The 17,699-nt window shown below is 39.9% G+C and overlaps 1 protein-coding gene across 6 annotated transcripts in view; it reads right to left on the minus strand.

The window, feature by feature from the left end:
- The window catches only part of LTBP1 (latent transforming growth factor beta binding protein 1), a 496,680-nt gene that overhangs the window by 48,416 nt on the left and 430,565 nt on the right, over positions 1-17,699 (minus strand). For all 6 annotated transcript variants that reach the window (XM_089690181.1, XM_089690179.1, XM_089690180.1 and 3 more), the window contains 2 exons: positions 15,465-15,590; positions 216-341 (listed from right to left, as the gene is read on the minus strand). In XM_089690181.1, the coding sequence (XP_089546307.1) occupies positions 216-341; positions 15,465-15,590 (252 nt within the window). The remainder of the gene's footprint in view (positions 1-215; positions 342-15,464; positions 15,591-17,699) is intronic.

The raw sequence follows: 17,699 nt of genomic DNA on the forward strand, positions 1-17,699 counted from the left end.
TAATAGGGGAACAAAAATCTAATTGTGACTATGATCAACAAGAACTTTATTTTCTAATGTTTCACAAAAGAGGATTGTTGTCACAATACATAGTATTTATGTAGAGATACACCCAGTCAGACAAAGAGTTACAACGATGTACAAAGTGCACTGACAGAAATTGGTTCATTTTAGGTCCAAAGTATCCAAATGGTGCCTCAAACTAAATAGTATACCTTCACATGATCTTCCATCAGGAGTTGTAGTAAATCCTTGCTCACATATGCAGTGGAATGAGCCAGCAGTATTGAGACATTCTCCATTTGGAGAACAGAGTTCTGTATTTTCACACTCATTAATATCTGAAAAGATAAATCAAAGAGATCATCACCACCAAATGTTTAAACCAGGGTTCCAAAGTTGGAAATAGTTATGTGCAAGCACCTGCAATTGGCTTTAGGTTATTACCTAACTTCTTGTAGAAGGACAAGAAATGTTTTCTTTGATATAAACTAACTTCCTATGATAGATAGATAGATAGATAGATAGATAGATAGATAGATAGATAGATAGATAGATAGAGAGAGTAGGAGCTACTTGCCTCTCCTAGAATATTTCTGTACTGTTGTACTTCTCATGTAAGTAGTACTCTTGTGTTGGCCATAAGTCAGAAGGCCTAGGCACTTATTCATGAGATCTCTATTGAAGGTGCAGAATGGTGCAGGACAGATCATGAGGACCAAGTCTTGCGTTTCACATGGGCAGTACGGAAAGAAGACTTGAGAAGAATTTTCATTCCAGGAAAGAAATATCAGCCCTTCTATTACTCTATTTTGATCTATGCCAGCAAACCTGTTAACATAGCTTTTTTTTGGCATTTTAATTTAGGTCTACTTTAGCACTCTTTCAATGCCTATTGTACACCTGCAAAAAATAACTTTCCCCTACTGATTAATAAGGTCAAGGATAACTGCCGCTTAAATGCTACCTTTCAAACAGAGTGGAAACCCAGGAGAAGTATTTACAGTCCAGTAAGCAAGAAATAGCACATCTTCATGACTGCACAGTCACGCATGCCACTGCATTCCACAATACGCAATGACAATGGCATTTATAATATGTTGACAACAGAAGGTAGTGGAACAATGTATGTGTCTACAGACTTCCAGAGGTGACCTAAGACAAAGATCTGCTGCTCGTGCTAATGAAAAAGACATTCAATATGAAATCCATGGAATATGAAAGCGCACTTATACAGATATTTTGAGATCTCTCTTTGCCTACAATCAAGTAGAAAAGGCTTCCTCAACCCTCTCTTACAACTGTATGTGACAATCACATTCAATTCCAGTGGGGTTCTCTCTTTAGCCCTACAACCAGAAGGGATGGCAGTCCCACCACATTACACTTCCTAGTGGACCTATTTACATTATGCAAAGATTTAAAAGAGAAGTATGGGTTTAAAAAAAAAACAACCATTTCTACTCACCTAGGTGGATGAAGCATTGGACTGATGCTGCATCTGTGCCCCGCTGGCTCTAAGACCGAGAACTGAGTGATCAAACACCACTGATCACTCAATTCTCGGTCTTCAGTTTGCAGGGAGAAAGTGACTGTCAAGTCACCAGGTCTCTTTTATGCCCTCTCCAGTGCTCACTCGTGTGCTGAGCTGTGGGGGGAGTGGCTGGCTCAGGTTCTCAGTGGTTTACTGAGAGGAGGAGCCAGCTGGCAGTCCAGGCATCTGGGTGGATCCCGAATGTAAAGTCACAATCTTTCCTGAGCCTGGACCAGCTGAGTGACGTTAGCCGACAGCAGGCTTTAGCACTCTGTCAGCTTAAAAAAGGCCACAGGAGTGAAAAACAAACTGCACTCCTGTGATCCCAAGGAAAATTATAACAAAAATAGCTTTGGCGTTACTTCTCCTTTAACCCTTTTAAGGCACTGCTCTCCAATTTTAACCACTTGTCACCTGGCCTATGGTCAAATGACGGCCGTGCGAACACTTCGTCCCTCCGGGAGGGCCCGGCGGGGCCGCGCTGTGGCGAGATCTGTCACCAGCCGTGTACCTCGGACACGGCCAATGACAGATCTGTGTACCGGCCCCGTTGCCAGTACCATGTGACCTGCTGTGACCAATCACATCAGGTCACATGACAATTGTATACAATGGAAGGCTTCCTTTCGTGCCATTCATTGTATACAACTGTGTCTAGCTGTGAATGGATACAGCGATCACATGCACAGGCTGGGCCAATCACAGCCCATCTGTGTCATGTGATTAGCCGTGGCCAATCACAGCTAATCACGACAAAAAAAACCTGAATGAATCGATTTCATTCAGTTAAATGCGTGGTTATAGCAAAGAAATTCTTTGCCATAAGCAATCAAATTGTGTAAAAAAAAATAAAAAATACTGATCACTTCCCCAAAGTAGTACAATTTTACTATGGTACGAATGGGTGTGCCCCTGAGGCCGTTGGTACACGAAACGCGCTGGGTGGAGCCCTATTGCTGACGCCATGGCTGGAGCTGGATGAATAACCCAAAGCTGCCAGCATACCGCTGCACCCCCAGATGTGTGATGTGTATAACCCATGCGCATTAATACTTTTGTTCTGGTGAGTGTACACCCATCCCAAGGGTGGATTACCTTTCATGAGTTCATGCACTACTGTTCGTCACGGATAAACCACACGTGCCATTCATAGGCACTCTCTCTGATTTGGTACTCTCACACAAAGGACATTCCATTATTCAGGAATGATTATATGAACTTTTTTTAGCACCATTTACCATTTTACATCATTATTGCGCTTATTTGCACTTTTTTGACTTTACATGCCTTTAAGATTGATAACATGCATTTATAGCACTGCACTATTACTTTAACATATTTCTATTCTGGGACTGTTGCCAATACCTTGAGTGCTAGCTGCTACCTTCATATCTATACCTATATTTATATTTATCTTCTGTAATACCATTTTTAGTAGTCTATATAATTTTACCAGCGCCCGCTTTATCATTATTGGTAACATTATACTACTTTGGTCATAGCGCAATACGAAAAACAATCTTAAGAAAAAGAGAAAAAATGTAATAAAAAAAATGTAGAAAAAATTATCAGTTTTTTTTTTTCGTACTGTCACCAGTCAGTGTCCCTGATGACCACCACACCAGTTATATACTGACACTGTACTGCACTGGTGATAGCATGTAAAATAAAATTGTGAAAATATTTTTTTAATTTCTTCATTTTCCGGAAAATTATGACAAAAAAATTACAACTTCAAAAAGCTCGCCATGCCTCCTGTGAAATACGTTGGAATGTCTACTTTGCAAAAAGGGGTCATTTGGGGGATATCTGTACTGTTCTGACATTTTTGGCACTCAAGAAATTAGATTGGCTGTCAGTACTTCAGGACTGATCAATTTTCAGATATATCCCATAGTTTGTGAACTCTATAACTTTCCTACAGACTAAATAATAAATACTGATTTGGGGTATTTCCACCAAAGAAATGTAGCAGAATACATCTTGGAATACATTTATGAAGAGCAATTATTTCTTTGCAAACTTTTATAACAGAAACAAAGAAAAAAGTGTGGTATTTTTCACAAGTTTCAGGGTTTTTTTTGTTAATTTAGCAAAAAATAAAACCCCCCGTGGTGATTAAATACCTCCAAAAGAAAGCTCTAGTTGTGTGAAAAAAATGATAAAAGTTTAGTTTGGGTACAGTGTTGCATGACCGCGCAATTGTCATTCAAAGTGTGAGAGCGCTGAAGCCTGAAAATTGGCCTGGGCAAGAAGGGGGTAAAAGTACCCGTTTATTGAAGTGGTTAAACTCAGGTGGCCAGATCATTTTTGCAATTTTTCCATTGCTTTTTTATTTTTCTTTTACAGCTTTCAGACTTTGTAAAAGACCCCCAAATCATACTTTTTCTAGTACATGTAAGTACATGAAAGTACATGACCAGTAGAGTAAAAGGAAGGTGCTACTGATTTTTAAGTCCCTGTGATATTTGCACAATTGATTATCGATGGGGGGCGGGGGGTAATTTTAGGTTAATAGCTCTGATCAGTGGCTTGTAAGCAATTAAATCAACACCATCAATATACTAATATACTGTAATATACCAATATTGTTGAATACAACTTGCATGACTTTACATATGTGAGATGCTCACAATCTCATAAAATTCATGAAGTCAAGTATGGAGCTAAAGATTGACGTGTTTTGTGACAGTGATCTTCCTTAAGATCCATTCAATAAAATATGCATGAATGATTGTGTACATCTCCACTCTATCAATCCATCTACTTCTAATCGTTGCTGGAGATGTGCAAAGAAGAAGTGGGTACCCTATTCTACATACAGTATTTTGGACATGCACCATAATTGCTGTAGATACTTCTGACACACTGCAAAAACTTGGATTTCGAACTTGTTGATAACATGCCAGTTTCAGGCCAACAACACTATCTCTTAGAGACACCTCTTTCAAAATAGGCACCTGAGGTAAACCAACTCACCGCCCACATCTTGATTACATCAAGATAGCTTGATTACATTGGAAACACACTTCCCCCCTCAAAAAATATCTCATCAACCATATTAGAGAAATACAATCAAAACTGATCAAATTGTACAATTACCCATCCTAATGTAAAATCTTAATGTGTAGTATTAGGTAGACATGCTATTCAAAACATATCCAGCAGGTGGACACCCCCCTCTTTCCTCCTTCTAGTTCTTCTTCCTTCCTCTTACTAACTATACCTTCCAAAACCATACCCACCCCTAGATCCTTCCGCAACACGGGCGGACTGACCATTTGGAAACTCGGGCACTGCCCGAGGACCCGGGGTCAGTAGGGGGCCCCATGAGATGCCCCTGGTACCTTTTTCATAGACTTTTTTGAGTTTGGGCAAGGACACAGGGGCCCCATGATCCCCTATTGCCCGGGGGTCCCATGAGTTGTTAGTCCGCCCCTGTTCCGCAACCTCTGGCATTCAGAAGACTCAACAATAGAATTTGTATACATGTTTTCTTTGAGTAAACATTCACAATTTAGATCCAGAGAAGACTTCTTCCCCTTGGAATATAACATACCTTTGGCTTCACAGTTTCCTGCTTTATGAAGACCTTTAGGCCCCATTCATATGTAGTGATTTGGGATCTCAGGCAGATTTGCTGTTTGTAATGTCAAATCACACTGCATTAGTGGCAAAACGAACCACAAGTGTTCAGGTGCAATTCATTTTCAATGGCACCTAAACATAGTGTGGCTCCTCTGTGATCACTGCAAATCGCATATTGCAAAGCTTGTCCTTCAAAATGGAGCAGGAGCTTATAGTGGTCGACAGAATTTGTATGATGTGGTTTGCTGCAATTGCAGAGTGATTTATCGTGCAACAATTGGTGCATTTTGCCACTATTGCAGTGTGATTTGAGACTGCTGGCAGAATCACAGCGATTCTGCCTAGGATCCCAAAACACTTGATGTGAATGGGGCCTAGCAATATTGTTTCCCAGATTTTCAACTTCTCCACTATGAGCAGGCTGATTTTATCCTATTCTGCTAAGGTGTCCTTACTTTCTCTCATCTTACGCTGACATTGGGAACACTATTGTTCATTAATTTACATCATATCTCTTGTAATGTTGACTTATGACCCATCTATTTCTAAAATAAAATTGTTGAACAAAGAATTCCATATCTATAAACCTCAGTTTTTTATTTAAGAAAGTTTCTATATTTAGCATCACAGAATTGTAGTTATGTGCTCTTCTCTCTTCTCTCTGGAGCTCTTGACATTTTATGTATTGCATGTAGCTGCTCTGCATGTTCTGCACTTAAGTCTGTTCGCCACAGGGTGGAGTATATCATCAACTATATTTCATAGGAATATATTAAATGTAGAGTAGAACATGAATAATTTGCTCATAAGTAAAATTTAGAGTCTGCCTCCATCCAATTTTATTGTGGTTTTGCACAAAGTGGGGAAGTGCTAGAGTCTCTGTCAGTTTTTTTCAATGTGAGGTTTCATCAATGAGATTTTTCCTTTGCAATCTGTCTTGATAATATTGTGACCAAGATAGGAAGGAAGGGAAAATCATAAACAGGACCACAGACCACAACTTGGCAGGGATTTATGTTTTCCCCTACTAAAATGATGTGTTTGTATTGTTATCTGTGCCATTGTTGGATATTACCCCTAACTCCCTGTCCTTATGTGAATTTTGTAAGCAGAAGGGTGTAAGAATAATTTACCCTAATCAGGCCACAGAAAGTAAATAGTGACAGACGTTCTAACACTTGTAGTTAGCAATAACAACCTGAGCAACACTATTAACACCATTTAGCAACCAGTAATAGATTTTGTTAGTGTAAACCCCTTCACAATGTATCAAAAAGTTACTACAAAAAGTTTAAATATATAGAGTAAGCATACCACATAACAAAAATGCTTTAGCAATAAAGTTGTACTAGACATATACATACAATTATACAATAGGTACAAATATCCAAGCATCTCACATCACATCAAGCATAACACAGCTTAGGTATTTGCTGCACTGTTTAATCCAACCAACAACAATGCATACATGTATACAGGTACAATGAGCATCACTTAGAAAAGAAGTATACTTACCTAGGTGGATGCAGCATTGATCTGACCCTTGCTGCTTCTAAGACTGAGAACTTAGCGCTCAAAGACCGCATGGTTCTCAGTCTTCAGTGAGCACAAAGCCAGTAACTGTCAGTCACCGGCTGTCCACTGTGCACCCCCCCAGCACTCACTAGAGCGCAGGACAGTGGAGGGGGTGGGAGCGGCTGGCTCCGATTCTCAGCAGCTCACTGAGGGGTTGACCCATCTGTTGGTGCAGGCATCTGGGTGGATCCCAATAATAAGGTTGGGATCGATCCACAACCTGGACCAGATGAGTGACATGAGCTAACAGTGGGCTTTAGCCCACTGTCAACTGAAAATGGGTGACAGAAGTGCAGAGTGAAGTGCACCCCTGTGATCCATAGCAGAAGTAGGGACGAAAAATCTTCGGCACTACTTCTCCTTTAAATCATACATAAGCTGATGTCCAGACATACATACAGGAGTTCAGTACCCAGAATAGAATAATCAAAAGGATAGCTGAGTCAGACCCTGGTGAAAAGAGAGAGGAGGAGGGAAAACCAAATGTTTCGGATGTAAGAACCCCTTTTCTCAAGAACCTCCACCCTTGAAAAAATGTAATCTAAGTAAATGGGGAGTCCTAAAGTATTATTACTACAATGAGGAAAGAACAAACAGAGGGCGCACAGTATATTTGGATTTTCCCAGTCTATTGAGGGCAGCAAGCTGTGCATGTTCCAGGACATTCTTAATGTGGTTGTAGCCTGCATCGAGTCCATCCCCAAGCGCAGGAGCATTTGTGTTTGCTGGTTCATTATTATTACAATCTATTATTATATCTGCTCCAGTTTACATTTGCATTATAAGGACTGAAACCTACTGATCAAATATTACAGTGAGAGCCTTGACTTTGGGGTTCCTCATTTACTTATATAACATATTGTTTCAAGAGATTTTTTTCACAATTATGTCAATGTGCAGAGGCTGTGCAGGATTATGTTGTATCCATTTTGGTAATGTGCAACATTTTGACATTCCTTTTAGAGCTTTTAGCAGTGTGATGATAATTAATAAATTTGCACAATTTTCTATACATTGTTGTTGGTTATATACGTCTTTAACCACTTGCCCTGCAGAGATTTACCCCCCATTTGGCAAGGTTATTTTTTGCATTACTTTAACTGACAATTGCGCGGTCATGCAACACTGCACCCAAATGAAATGTATGTCCTTTTTTCCCATAAATAGAGCTTTCTTTCGGTGGTATTTGATTGCCTGTGCATTTTTTATTTTTTGTGCTATGAACAAAAAAAGACCAACAAAAAAAAATACAATATTTTTGACTTTTTACTATTAAACATGTCCAATAAAACATTTTTCAAAATCTAATTTTGTCATAAATTTAGGCCAAAATGTATTCTGCTACATGTCTTTGCTAAAAAAAAATCCCAATACGTGTAAATTAATTGGTTTACATGAAAGCTATAGAGTTTACAAATGGCGGTATATATACTGGATTTTTTTTTCTTACTAGTAATAGTCGATCAGTGACTTATAGAGGGACTGCGGCGGGCATTCTGACACTGGGGGGGAACTGACTTGGTGTCACTGACATCCCCAGTGACACCAATACAGTGATCAGTGCTAATAAAAAGCATTGATACTCTACTAATGGCACTGAGCAGGATCGGGTTAACATCTGGGGTGATCAAAGGGTTAACTGTGTGCTGTTTCACATTATGTGCTGTGTGTGTTTTTCACTGTAAGCACACTTCTTTGTATGGCTCTGCTATGCAGAGCCATACAAAGCAGTGTGCAGGAGCACACAGGGGAGAGATCTGTATTGTTTACATACAGTTCTCTACCTCGCGATCACCTGGAGCCGGCAAGTAAATACTGCCATGGACACGGGGATTAACAGCCCTTGCTGCGAATGGTGGCGGTTGGCAGTTGTGGCTACAATCTTCTGGCAGTTGTGGCTACAATCTTCTGGTAGTTGTGGCTACAATCTTTCTTGGTCTAACTGACTGTGACTTGGTACCAAGAGATGCCCAAATTTTCAACTTAATTAATGATTGAACAGTATTGACTGGCATATTCAAGGCATTGTTACACAGGTCTTTTGACAGTTCTTTTATGTTTTCCATGGTTCAGTATCTAGCCTGCTCAGTACATCCACGTGAGAGCTAACAAATTCATTAACTCTTTATACACAGACACTAATTGCAATTTAGAAAGCCACAGATGTGGGAAATATTCTTTAATTGCCATTTTAACCCGTGTGTGTCACCTTGTGTGTCTGTACCAAGGCCAAACATTCCAGGGTATGTAAACGTTTGATCAGGGCCATTTGGGTGATTTCTGTTATCATTATGATTTAAAAAGGAACCATATAACTATGTGATAATAAATGGCTTCATATGATCACTATTCTTAAATAAAAGATAGTTTGTTGGCATGATCAGTCATATTTTCAATATAAATGCTTATATTTCACAATTTTTGCCAGTGTATGCAAACGTTTGAGCACAATTGGTGGCTGTGAGCAACTTCCTAGTATTGTGTTTTACACAAGGCTTTCTGTATGTAAAAGGAAACAAAGAGTCTACATCCGAGATGTTTGTGAATTCCTATATCACAAGCAAAGGCTTTTAGGTCACTAGATTATTACCAGAATTAGAAGCTTACTGACAGAAGAGGAGAGTTTGTGCACTTCAGCAATGTCCAAAGAAAATTTGAAGTATTGGGCAAGTAGGCTGTGAACCCTTGATGAACCCTTGATTTTTAAATGCAGTGCTCTAAATGGTGGCATTAGATAAGCATTAGCAGATAAGTTGCTAAATGTCACAAAAGTTAGTCTCCAAAATGACCTGAATAATGAATTACCTCTGTGACCCTGTCAAAATAAAATCTGTATATTGTGTAGTTCACAAATCTGGATATTATCGCAGGACTCACAATTCAACACCAGAAAGTCTTCCATGACCTCCCTAATCATCATATCTAATTCTCAATTAGCCTGTATAAGAAGTGTCAAGTATGTCTTAACTTTCTTCATTATTCAAAGAACAGGAGGGTTTTCTTCTTCAAGGTTGGCACAAATTTCCACTACATACAGTTGGGGACAGTCTGGCTGCATACAGAATACAGTTAGCAACATTATTTTGAAAATACTTGGACAAAAGTAACTTCTGCAATTTGAACTCAGAAACGTTAATATAAATAATATGAAAGCACACGGAATGCAGCATTTACATCTTGGTATTAATGCTACATGGAGCAAATTATTATTCATTGTGTTTAGATACCAATATATGAAGGACATGGCAGTTTGTAATGATAGTAATTTATGAAAACAGGAAGAAAAAGGTAACAATCTGCTCAGTCAATAATAATACTTTAGGCCTTTACTATTATACTCAACAGGTGTCTAAGGACCAGTAGTTGCCAATGGTGCCATGTTTTTCAGCAGAGATGCCCAGTAATGTTATTTTATTTCAGGTACTTATATAGTGCCGTCAATTTACGCAGCGCTTTGCATTCATATTGTACATTCACATCAGTCCCTAACCCTCAAGGGGCATACAATCTAAGGTCCCTAACTCACATTCATATACAAGGGCCAATTTAGACAGGATTTAATTAACCTACCAGCATGTCTTTGGCGTGTGGGAGGAAACCAGAGTACCCGGAGGAAACCCATGCAGGCACATGGAGAACATGCTAACTCCAGGCAGGAGCTGCCGTGGCTGGGATAATGTGCACAAATCCAAGCTATTACAGACTGCAAATTAATTTTATTGAGCATTTTAATCTTTTAGGAGAAGACCTAAAATAATAGCTAACAGACTCAAACCTCTTTACCCATGGCTGATACTATATATCCAAACCAAGTTGGGACAATATCCTCAAAACACTTAATAACCCAACATGCCCAAACCACAAACATGCCTTTTACCAGTAAACACTGAGGAGGCCTTTGCCCAGATCCGATGGTCTTTTCCTAAACACGATCTACTATAGTTAGGCAAAGGCCCCAATCTCCTAAATCATAGCCATTTACACCCCTCCTTCAGCAAGAGTAAGGGTCACAATTTTTCTCCCCCCTAACTTTTCAATAGACGGTGGTACATACCAGAGATGCCCCTTGTCACCCATACTGTATGTACTGACCATGCAGCATTTGACCAATGTTCTTAGACAAAACCCTTTCATATCAGGCATCCACCCTGGCCCCTCCCACACAAAACCAACAACACATTATACAACCACATACACTGTGTACACAATTATTAGGCAAGTGAATATTTTGACCAAATCATCATTTTCATGCATATTGTTCAGTTCTAAGCTGTATAAACTTGAATACTTATTGGATTTAAGTATATCAGGTGATGTGTACGTGTGTAATGAGGGAGGGTGTGGCCTACAGAGATCAACACCCTATATCAGTGGTGGGCAACCTTTTTTTTCAACTGAGCCAAATCTCGCCAAAACCACGATTGAAATTTATTTTGAGAGCCACATTTTTAAAACTGAAAATACATCCCCCATATAGTAATTCATCCCCTATAGTAATTCATCCCCCATATAGTAATTCATCCCCCATAGTAATTCATCCCCCATAGTAATTCATCCCCCATATAGTAATTCATCCCCCATAGTAATTCATCCCCCATATAGTAATTCATCCCCCATAGTAATTCATCCCCCATAGTAATTCATCCCCCATATAGTAATTCATCCCCCATAGTAATTCATCCCCCATATAGTAATTCATCCCCTATATAGTAATTCATCCCCCATAGTAATTCATCCCCCATATAGTAATTCATCCCCCATAGTAATTCATCCCCCATATAGTAATTAATCCCCCATAGTAATTCATCCCCCATAGTAATTCATCCCCCATATAGTAATTCATCCCCCATATAGTAATTCATCCCCCATAGTAATTCATCCCCCATATAGTAATTCATCCCCCATATAGTAATTCATCCCCCATAGTAATTCATCCCCCATAGTAATTCATCCCCCATATAGTAATTCATCCCCCATAGTAATTCATCCCCCATATAGTAATTCATCCCCCAAAGTAATTCATCCCCCATATAGTAATTCATCCCCCATAGTAATTCATCCCCCATAGTAATTCATCCCCCATATAGTAATTCATCCCCCATAGTAATTCATCCCCCATATAGTAATTCATCCCCCATAGTAATTCATCCCCCATATAGTAATTCATCCCCCATAGTAATTCATCCCCCATATAGTAATTCATCCCCCATAGTAGTTCATCCCCCATATAGTAATTCATCCCCCATAGTAATTCATCCCCCATATAGTAATTCATCCCCCATAGTAATTAATCCCCCATATAGTAATTCATCCCCCATAGTAATTCATCCCCCATATAGTAATTCATCCCCCATAGTAATTCATCCCCCATATAGTAATTCATCCCCCATAGTAATTCATCCCCCATATAGTAATTCATCCCCCATATAGTAATTCATCCCCCATAGTAATTCATCCCCCATATAGTAATTCATCCCCCATATAGTAATTCATCCCCCATAGTAATTCATCCCCCATAGTAATTCACCCCCCATATAGTAATTCATCCCCCATAGTAATTCATCCCCCATAGTAATTCATCCCCCATATAGTAATTCATCCCCCATAGTAATTCATCCCCCATAGTAATTCATCCCCCATATAGTAATTCATCCCCCATAGTAATTCATCCCCCATATAGTAATTCATCCCCCATATAGTAATTCATCCCCCATAGTAATTCATCCCCCATATAGTAATTCATCCCCCATAGTAATTCATCCCCCATATAGTAATTCATCCCCCATAGTAATTCATCCCCCATATAGTAATTCATCCCCCATAGTAATTCATCCCCCATATAGTAATTCATCCCCCATAGTAATTCATCCCCCATATAGTAATTCATCCCCCATAGTAATTCATCCCCCATATAGTAATTCATCCCCCATAGTAATTCATCCCCCATATAGTAATTCATCCCCCATAGTAATTCATCCCCCATATAGTAATTCATCCCCCATAGTAATTCATCCCCCATATAGTAATTCATCCCCCATAGTACTTCATCCCCCATATAGTAATTAATCCCCCATATAGTAATTCATCCCCCATAGTAATTCACCCCCCATATAGTAATTCATCCCCCCTATAGTAATTCATCCCCCATATAGTAATTCATCCCCCATAGTAATTCATCCCCCCTATAGTAATTCATCCCCCCTATAGTAATTCATCCCCCATAGTAATTCATCCCCCATAGTAATTCATCCCCCCTATAGTAATTCATCCCCCCTATAGTAATTCATTCCCCATATTGTGTCAATTCACTTACCTTTGCTCCGCGCGTTCCTCTCGCCGTGTTCCCGCGCCATTCCGGTCTTCAGGGCGGACTGTGAGAGGAGAGGAGTTCGTCACGCTGCCCCGCCTACACCCTGACAGCCAATGTTTGCCACGCTCCGCGGGCCGGATTAAAAGGTCCGCCGGGACGTAGTTTGCCCATTGCTGGGCTAGCTGCAGAGTCCTGACTTTTGGGGCGGCCGCCCGAGAGGAGGGAGGGGAGTGGGCGCCCGGCACACAGAAGAGCCGCATTGAAGTGTGTAAAGAGCCGCATGTGGCTCGCGAGCCGCGGCTTGCCGACCACTGCCCTATATCAAGATGTGCATAATTATTAGGCAGCTTCCTTTCCTCTGGCAAAATGGGTCAAAAAAGAGATTTAACTGACTCTGAAAAGTCAAAAGAAGTCTTTCAGAGAAATGCAACACTATTGAAATTGCTAAGATATTGGGCGCGATCACAGAACCATTAAACGTTTGTTGCAAATAGTCAACAGGGTCTTAAGAAACGAGTTGAGAAAAAAAGACACAAATCAAAGTGTTACTACACCCACAACAGTAAAATCAGTCTGTATATGCAGTAAAGCATGCTTGTTACACTCACTATAGAAGCTAAGGGGTTAATCTTCTGTATTGTGTAAAAACGGTGTTTGATCCTGTCTTCTCTGACCCTCCCCTTCATCCAGTGTCCCCCTCTTATCTCCTGATAAGACATATCGTGTGGAGTCACTCTGCACATGCTTAGTTTGGTGTGTATTGCTAGAGAGGTTTTTTTTTTGTTCTTGGGAGAGTGCATCTGATTAGCACATGGCCAATCAGCACTGGTTGACAGAGGTCAGGGGTTCTGAAATGAAAACTCCTCCTACAAGCTTTAACCAGTGCTTGGCTGGACACTGATAGAAGCCACAAGACTGCTCTAACTGCTGATGAGAAAAGGCATTTAGCAGTTCATATTTACTAAAATAATTGCACATCCATATTCTGTGTAGTGTGGGAGACCAGATATAGTGAATAAAGGGTCCTGGGTTTAGTAACACTTTAACTGACAAAGATTTGAAAGAATCAAACGTGAAGCTATCAGGAACTCATTATACTCCAGCGCTGTCATATTCCAGAACTGCAACCCAAATGGAGTTCCCAGAAGTACAAGGTGTTCAGTACTCAGAGACATGGCCAACGTATGAAAAGCTGAAACCTGACCACCACTGAACAGGACACATAAGTTAAAACATCAAGACTGGGACGAGAAATATCTGAAAACAGATTTTTCAAAGGTTGTATGGACTGATGAGATGAGAGTGACTCTTGACGGACCAGCTAGATGGGCCCGTGGCTGGATCAGTAATGGGCACAGAGCTCCACTTCAACTATATATAATCCTATACCCACCATTGATCCAGAGGAAGGCAAAAAAAACCCCAGTAAAGCATGATCCAATTTTTTCCTGCCGAGGAAAAATTCCTTTCTGATCCCCTGAGAGGCAATCGGATATTCCCTGGATCAACTTTACCTATAAATGTTAGTATGGATCAACTTTACCTATAAATGTTAGTATCTAGTTATATTGTGTGTATCTAGGAAAGAATCCAGACCTTTTTTAAAGCAATCCACTGAGCTGGCCAGAACCAACTCTTGAGAGAGTCTATTCCACATTTTCACAGCTCTTACTGTGAAGAAACCTTTCTAGATTTGGAGATTAAATCTCTTTTCCTCCAGACTTAAAGAGTGCCCTCTCTGATGACCTTAGGGGGAATAACTCTACACCAAGTTCACTATATGAACTACTGATGTATTTATACATGTTGATCATATCCCCCCCATAATCTCCTCTTCTCAAGAGAGAATAAATTTAGTTCCTCTAATCTTTCCTCATAACTGAGCTCCTCCACGCCTCTAATCAGTTTGGTTGCCCTTCTCTGCAGTCACTTTTGCAGCAGTTGTTTTCCTTTTCCAGTTGACCCTGCTTATGCTTATCAGACGACGTTTTCCTGTATATGCCATCATAACCCATAACTGTACCTCGCGACACAGCAAATAAATTGGCAATTTCAGTCACAGAGGCACTAGATTAGTGGGCACCAACAATTTGCCCTCTTTGAAGCTCAGTACACTCTGACATGATTCCATGGTGGAGGAGGTGTGGTAATGAAGAAGGGGAAGGAGGGTGTGCAGTCCAGAGAGGTAAAACACACCCTTTTCTGTGATGCCATAAGACGGTGCATGGTGGGATATGAAGTGTCCTGGATTGTCAAATGATATTACAGGAAGTCACGGAAAGTCAGCAACTTATGAAAATTTGAAAGGTGCAAATAGAAGGCTGCCATGAACTAGGTAAGTGAGAGATAAGCACACTGGGATGGCTTGGACAGAAAAGACATTAGAAAAGGCTTCTATTTATTAGGAAAAGGGAAATTCTGCCTGAGAAGGTAAACTCAAAATTTAACAAATCTTACCTTGACACCTCCTTCCATCAACAAGCAGGAAACCTGGTGGACAAATGCATACATAAGAACCGATAGTATTAGAGCAGCTTCCTCCTCCCCGGCAAGCTTCATCCATCTCTTGGCATTCATCTATGTCTGCAATCAAAGTTTTGGCAAACAAAACAATTATTTCATGATCAGATGGCCCATTATTGTTAAATCATATTACTCTCCAGCTTTACAAAACATAGTTGTTTCATTGTATCTCAAAAGAACAGACATTAAAATGGTAATTTTAGCAAATTATGCCTAGTATGGGCATATTTCTAGCAATCTTCTGATTTAATTTGACACAGACAGAATTCCTGTCTTCAAAAATATGAACAGCCATTGGCAGGAGCTATAAATGCATGCAATGTTAGCATAAACAAAATACAGTACATTTGCATTATTTAAATTGGGAATATAAATTCTAAAACACTATGTTTTACTTTTCAGGTCACAAAATACAACACAGCCTTGTATTAAATACTGTGTTATTCATAATAAATGCAAGAACAATTCCATTGTTACTTGAAACCTATCTATAAAAACCTTGAACAAGCATCTTATTGTTACTTAAACTTTCCTAATTCAATTGGCTTCATAAAGTAGCACAAAGGCTAAGCAGTTACCATTTCTACATTGCAATGATGGGGTGTCTATGTGGATTTCCCCAAGCACCATCTGCTTTCCTCCAAGAACCATACCAGTAAGTAAATCCACCCAAACTGGCCAATTGTGCTTTATGGATGGGGCAGGTGAAAAGCTTGTAAACTTCTTCAGTGCAGGAAATGTTGCAAATGGTTAAAGTAAAACTAAAGTCCCATTTGTGAATGGTTAGGATAGATAAAACAGCTAAGCAATATTGAAGCGGTGATTTGTGATTTTCTGATTAATGAAGTATACCTATACTTCAAGGTTGCCATATGACAGTCTAAACAAGCATCCAATGTCCAAATGTTTAAAGCCTCTTTAAATAAGCAAAAATGTCCTTTATTTTCTGTGACTGAGCCAAATCTTCCTTCATTTGTGTCTCACATGCACCCCCCTCCTAGACACTCCAGATCACAGTAGGAGGGTTTCATCAACAGAGGCAGTGCTGTCAATTCAAAAAGCAGTGGGAAGGACTAGGTATGCCCAGGTGCTGAATGACAAGCTACAGACTTCTGATTAAGCAGTGACAAGATGATGCGGCCAAGTCCATTGCAATACTTTTCAACCCACTGTAGTTCAAGCAGACATTGGCCGACATGAAAGTGGCAACTTTGCTCTAAATTCTGGAAAAAGCAGCTTAGAGTGACACTATCAGAGGAAGCTGCATTAGGCTGCTTCTGCTGACATGCATTTTTTCCTTGTTTTTTTGTTTATGTTCTTTAACGTGCATTTCTGGTGCATTTTACATTTCTTCATGCATTTTACATTTCTTCAAGCATTTTTCATTTCTTCATGCATTCCATTGACTTAAATGGGCTTAAAAAATGCAGGTAAACACATACAATATTAGACATGCCTCATTTTTTTCAGAGTGCGCAGATATAAATGGACTCCTTGGAATCAATGTATTTTTGTGACAAGTGTGTTTTTATGCGCTGTAAAATGCACACAAAGGTTCACAGTTGTGAACCATGCCATAAACTGATTGTAAAGCTTGTTCTTTTATTTTTATTAAAATAACAAACATGTTATACTTACCTGCTCTGTGCAATGGTTTTGCAAAGAGCAGCCCCGATCCCTCTCTTTTCAAGTTCCCTGCCAGTGCTTTGGGCTCTACCACCCCATGCCTACTGCCCCCCAAGCCAAGCAAAATGCTCGGTCCCAAACCCTTCTCTGTGTGTCCACAAAATGGGACTCGGCCCTGCCATCCTCTCCTTATCACAGGCCCTGATTGAAAGCAGTGGTTGCTGCTGTATCTGAGCCTACTACGTCTCACGTCTGACCTCATGTCCCTCAACGCGTTTCATCACTTCCAACTTTATCGGAAGTAGCGAGGCGGCCATTTTGAAAGAGGAGATATGTGATTTGAGAGTTTTGAGTCTTGTAAGCACAATTTTAATAAATAGACCATTTATATAAATTTTACTACACTATATGGTCTTTCTCTCTTCTTTTGAATTATGATATGATGCTTATTGGAATTGGAGATTGGATCAGCATGGATTAAAGAGGAGCCATCCTACATCTATTTATGCTATTGGACATCTGTAGTCCGGTAAGGTGTATGGT

This window comes from Staurois parvus, unplaced genomic scaffold, assembly GCF_062004578.1.
Source record: "Staurois parvus isolate SC_StPar_1 unplaced genomic scaffold, SC_StPar_1.0 ptg000520l, whole genome shotgun sequence".
Taxonomy (NCBI): Eukaryota; Metazoa; Chordata; class Amphibia; order Anura; family Ranidae; genus Staurois; species Staurois parvus.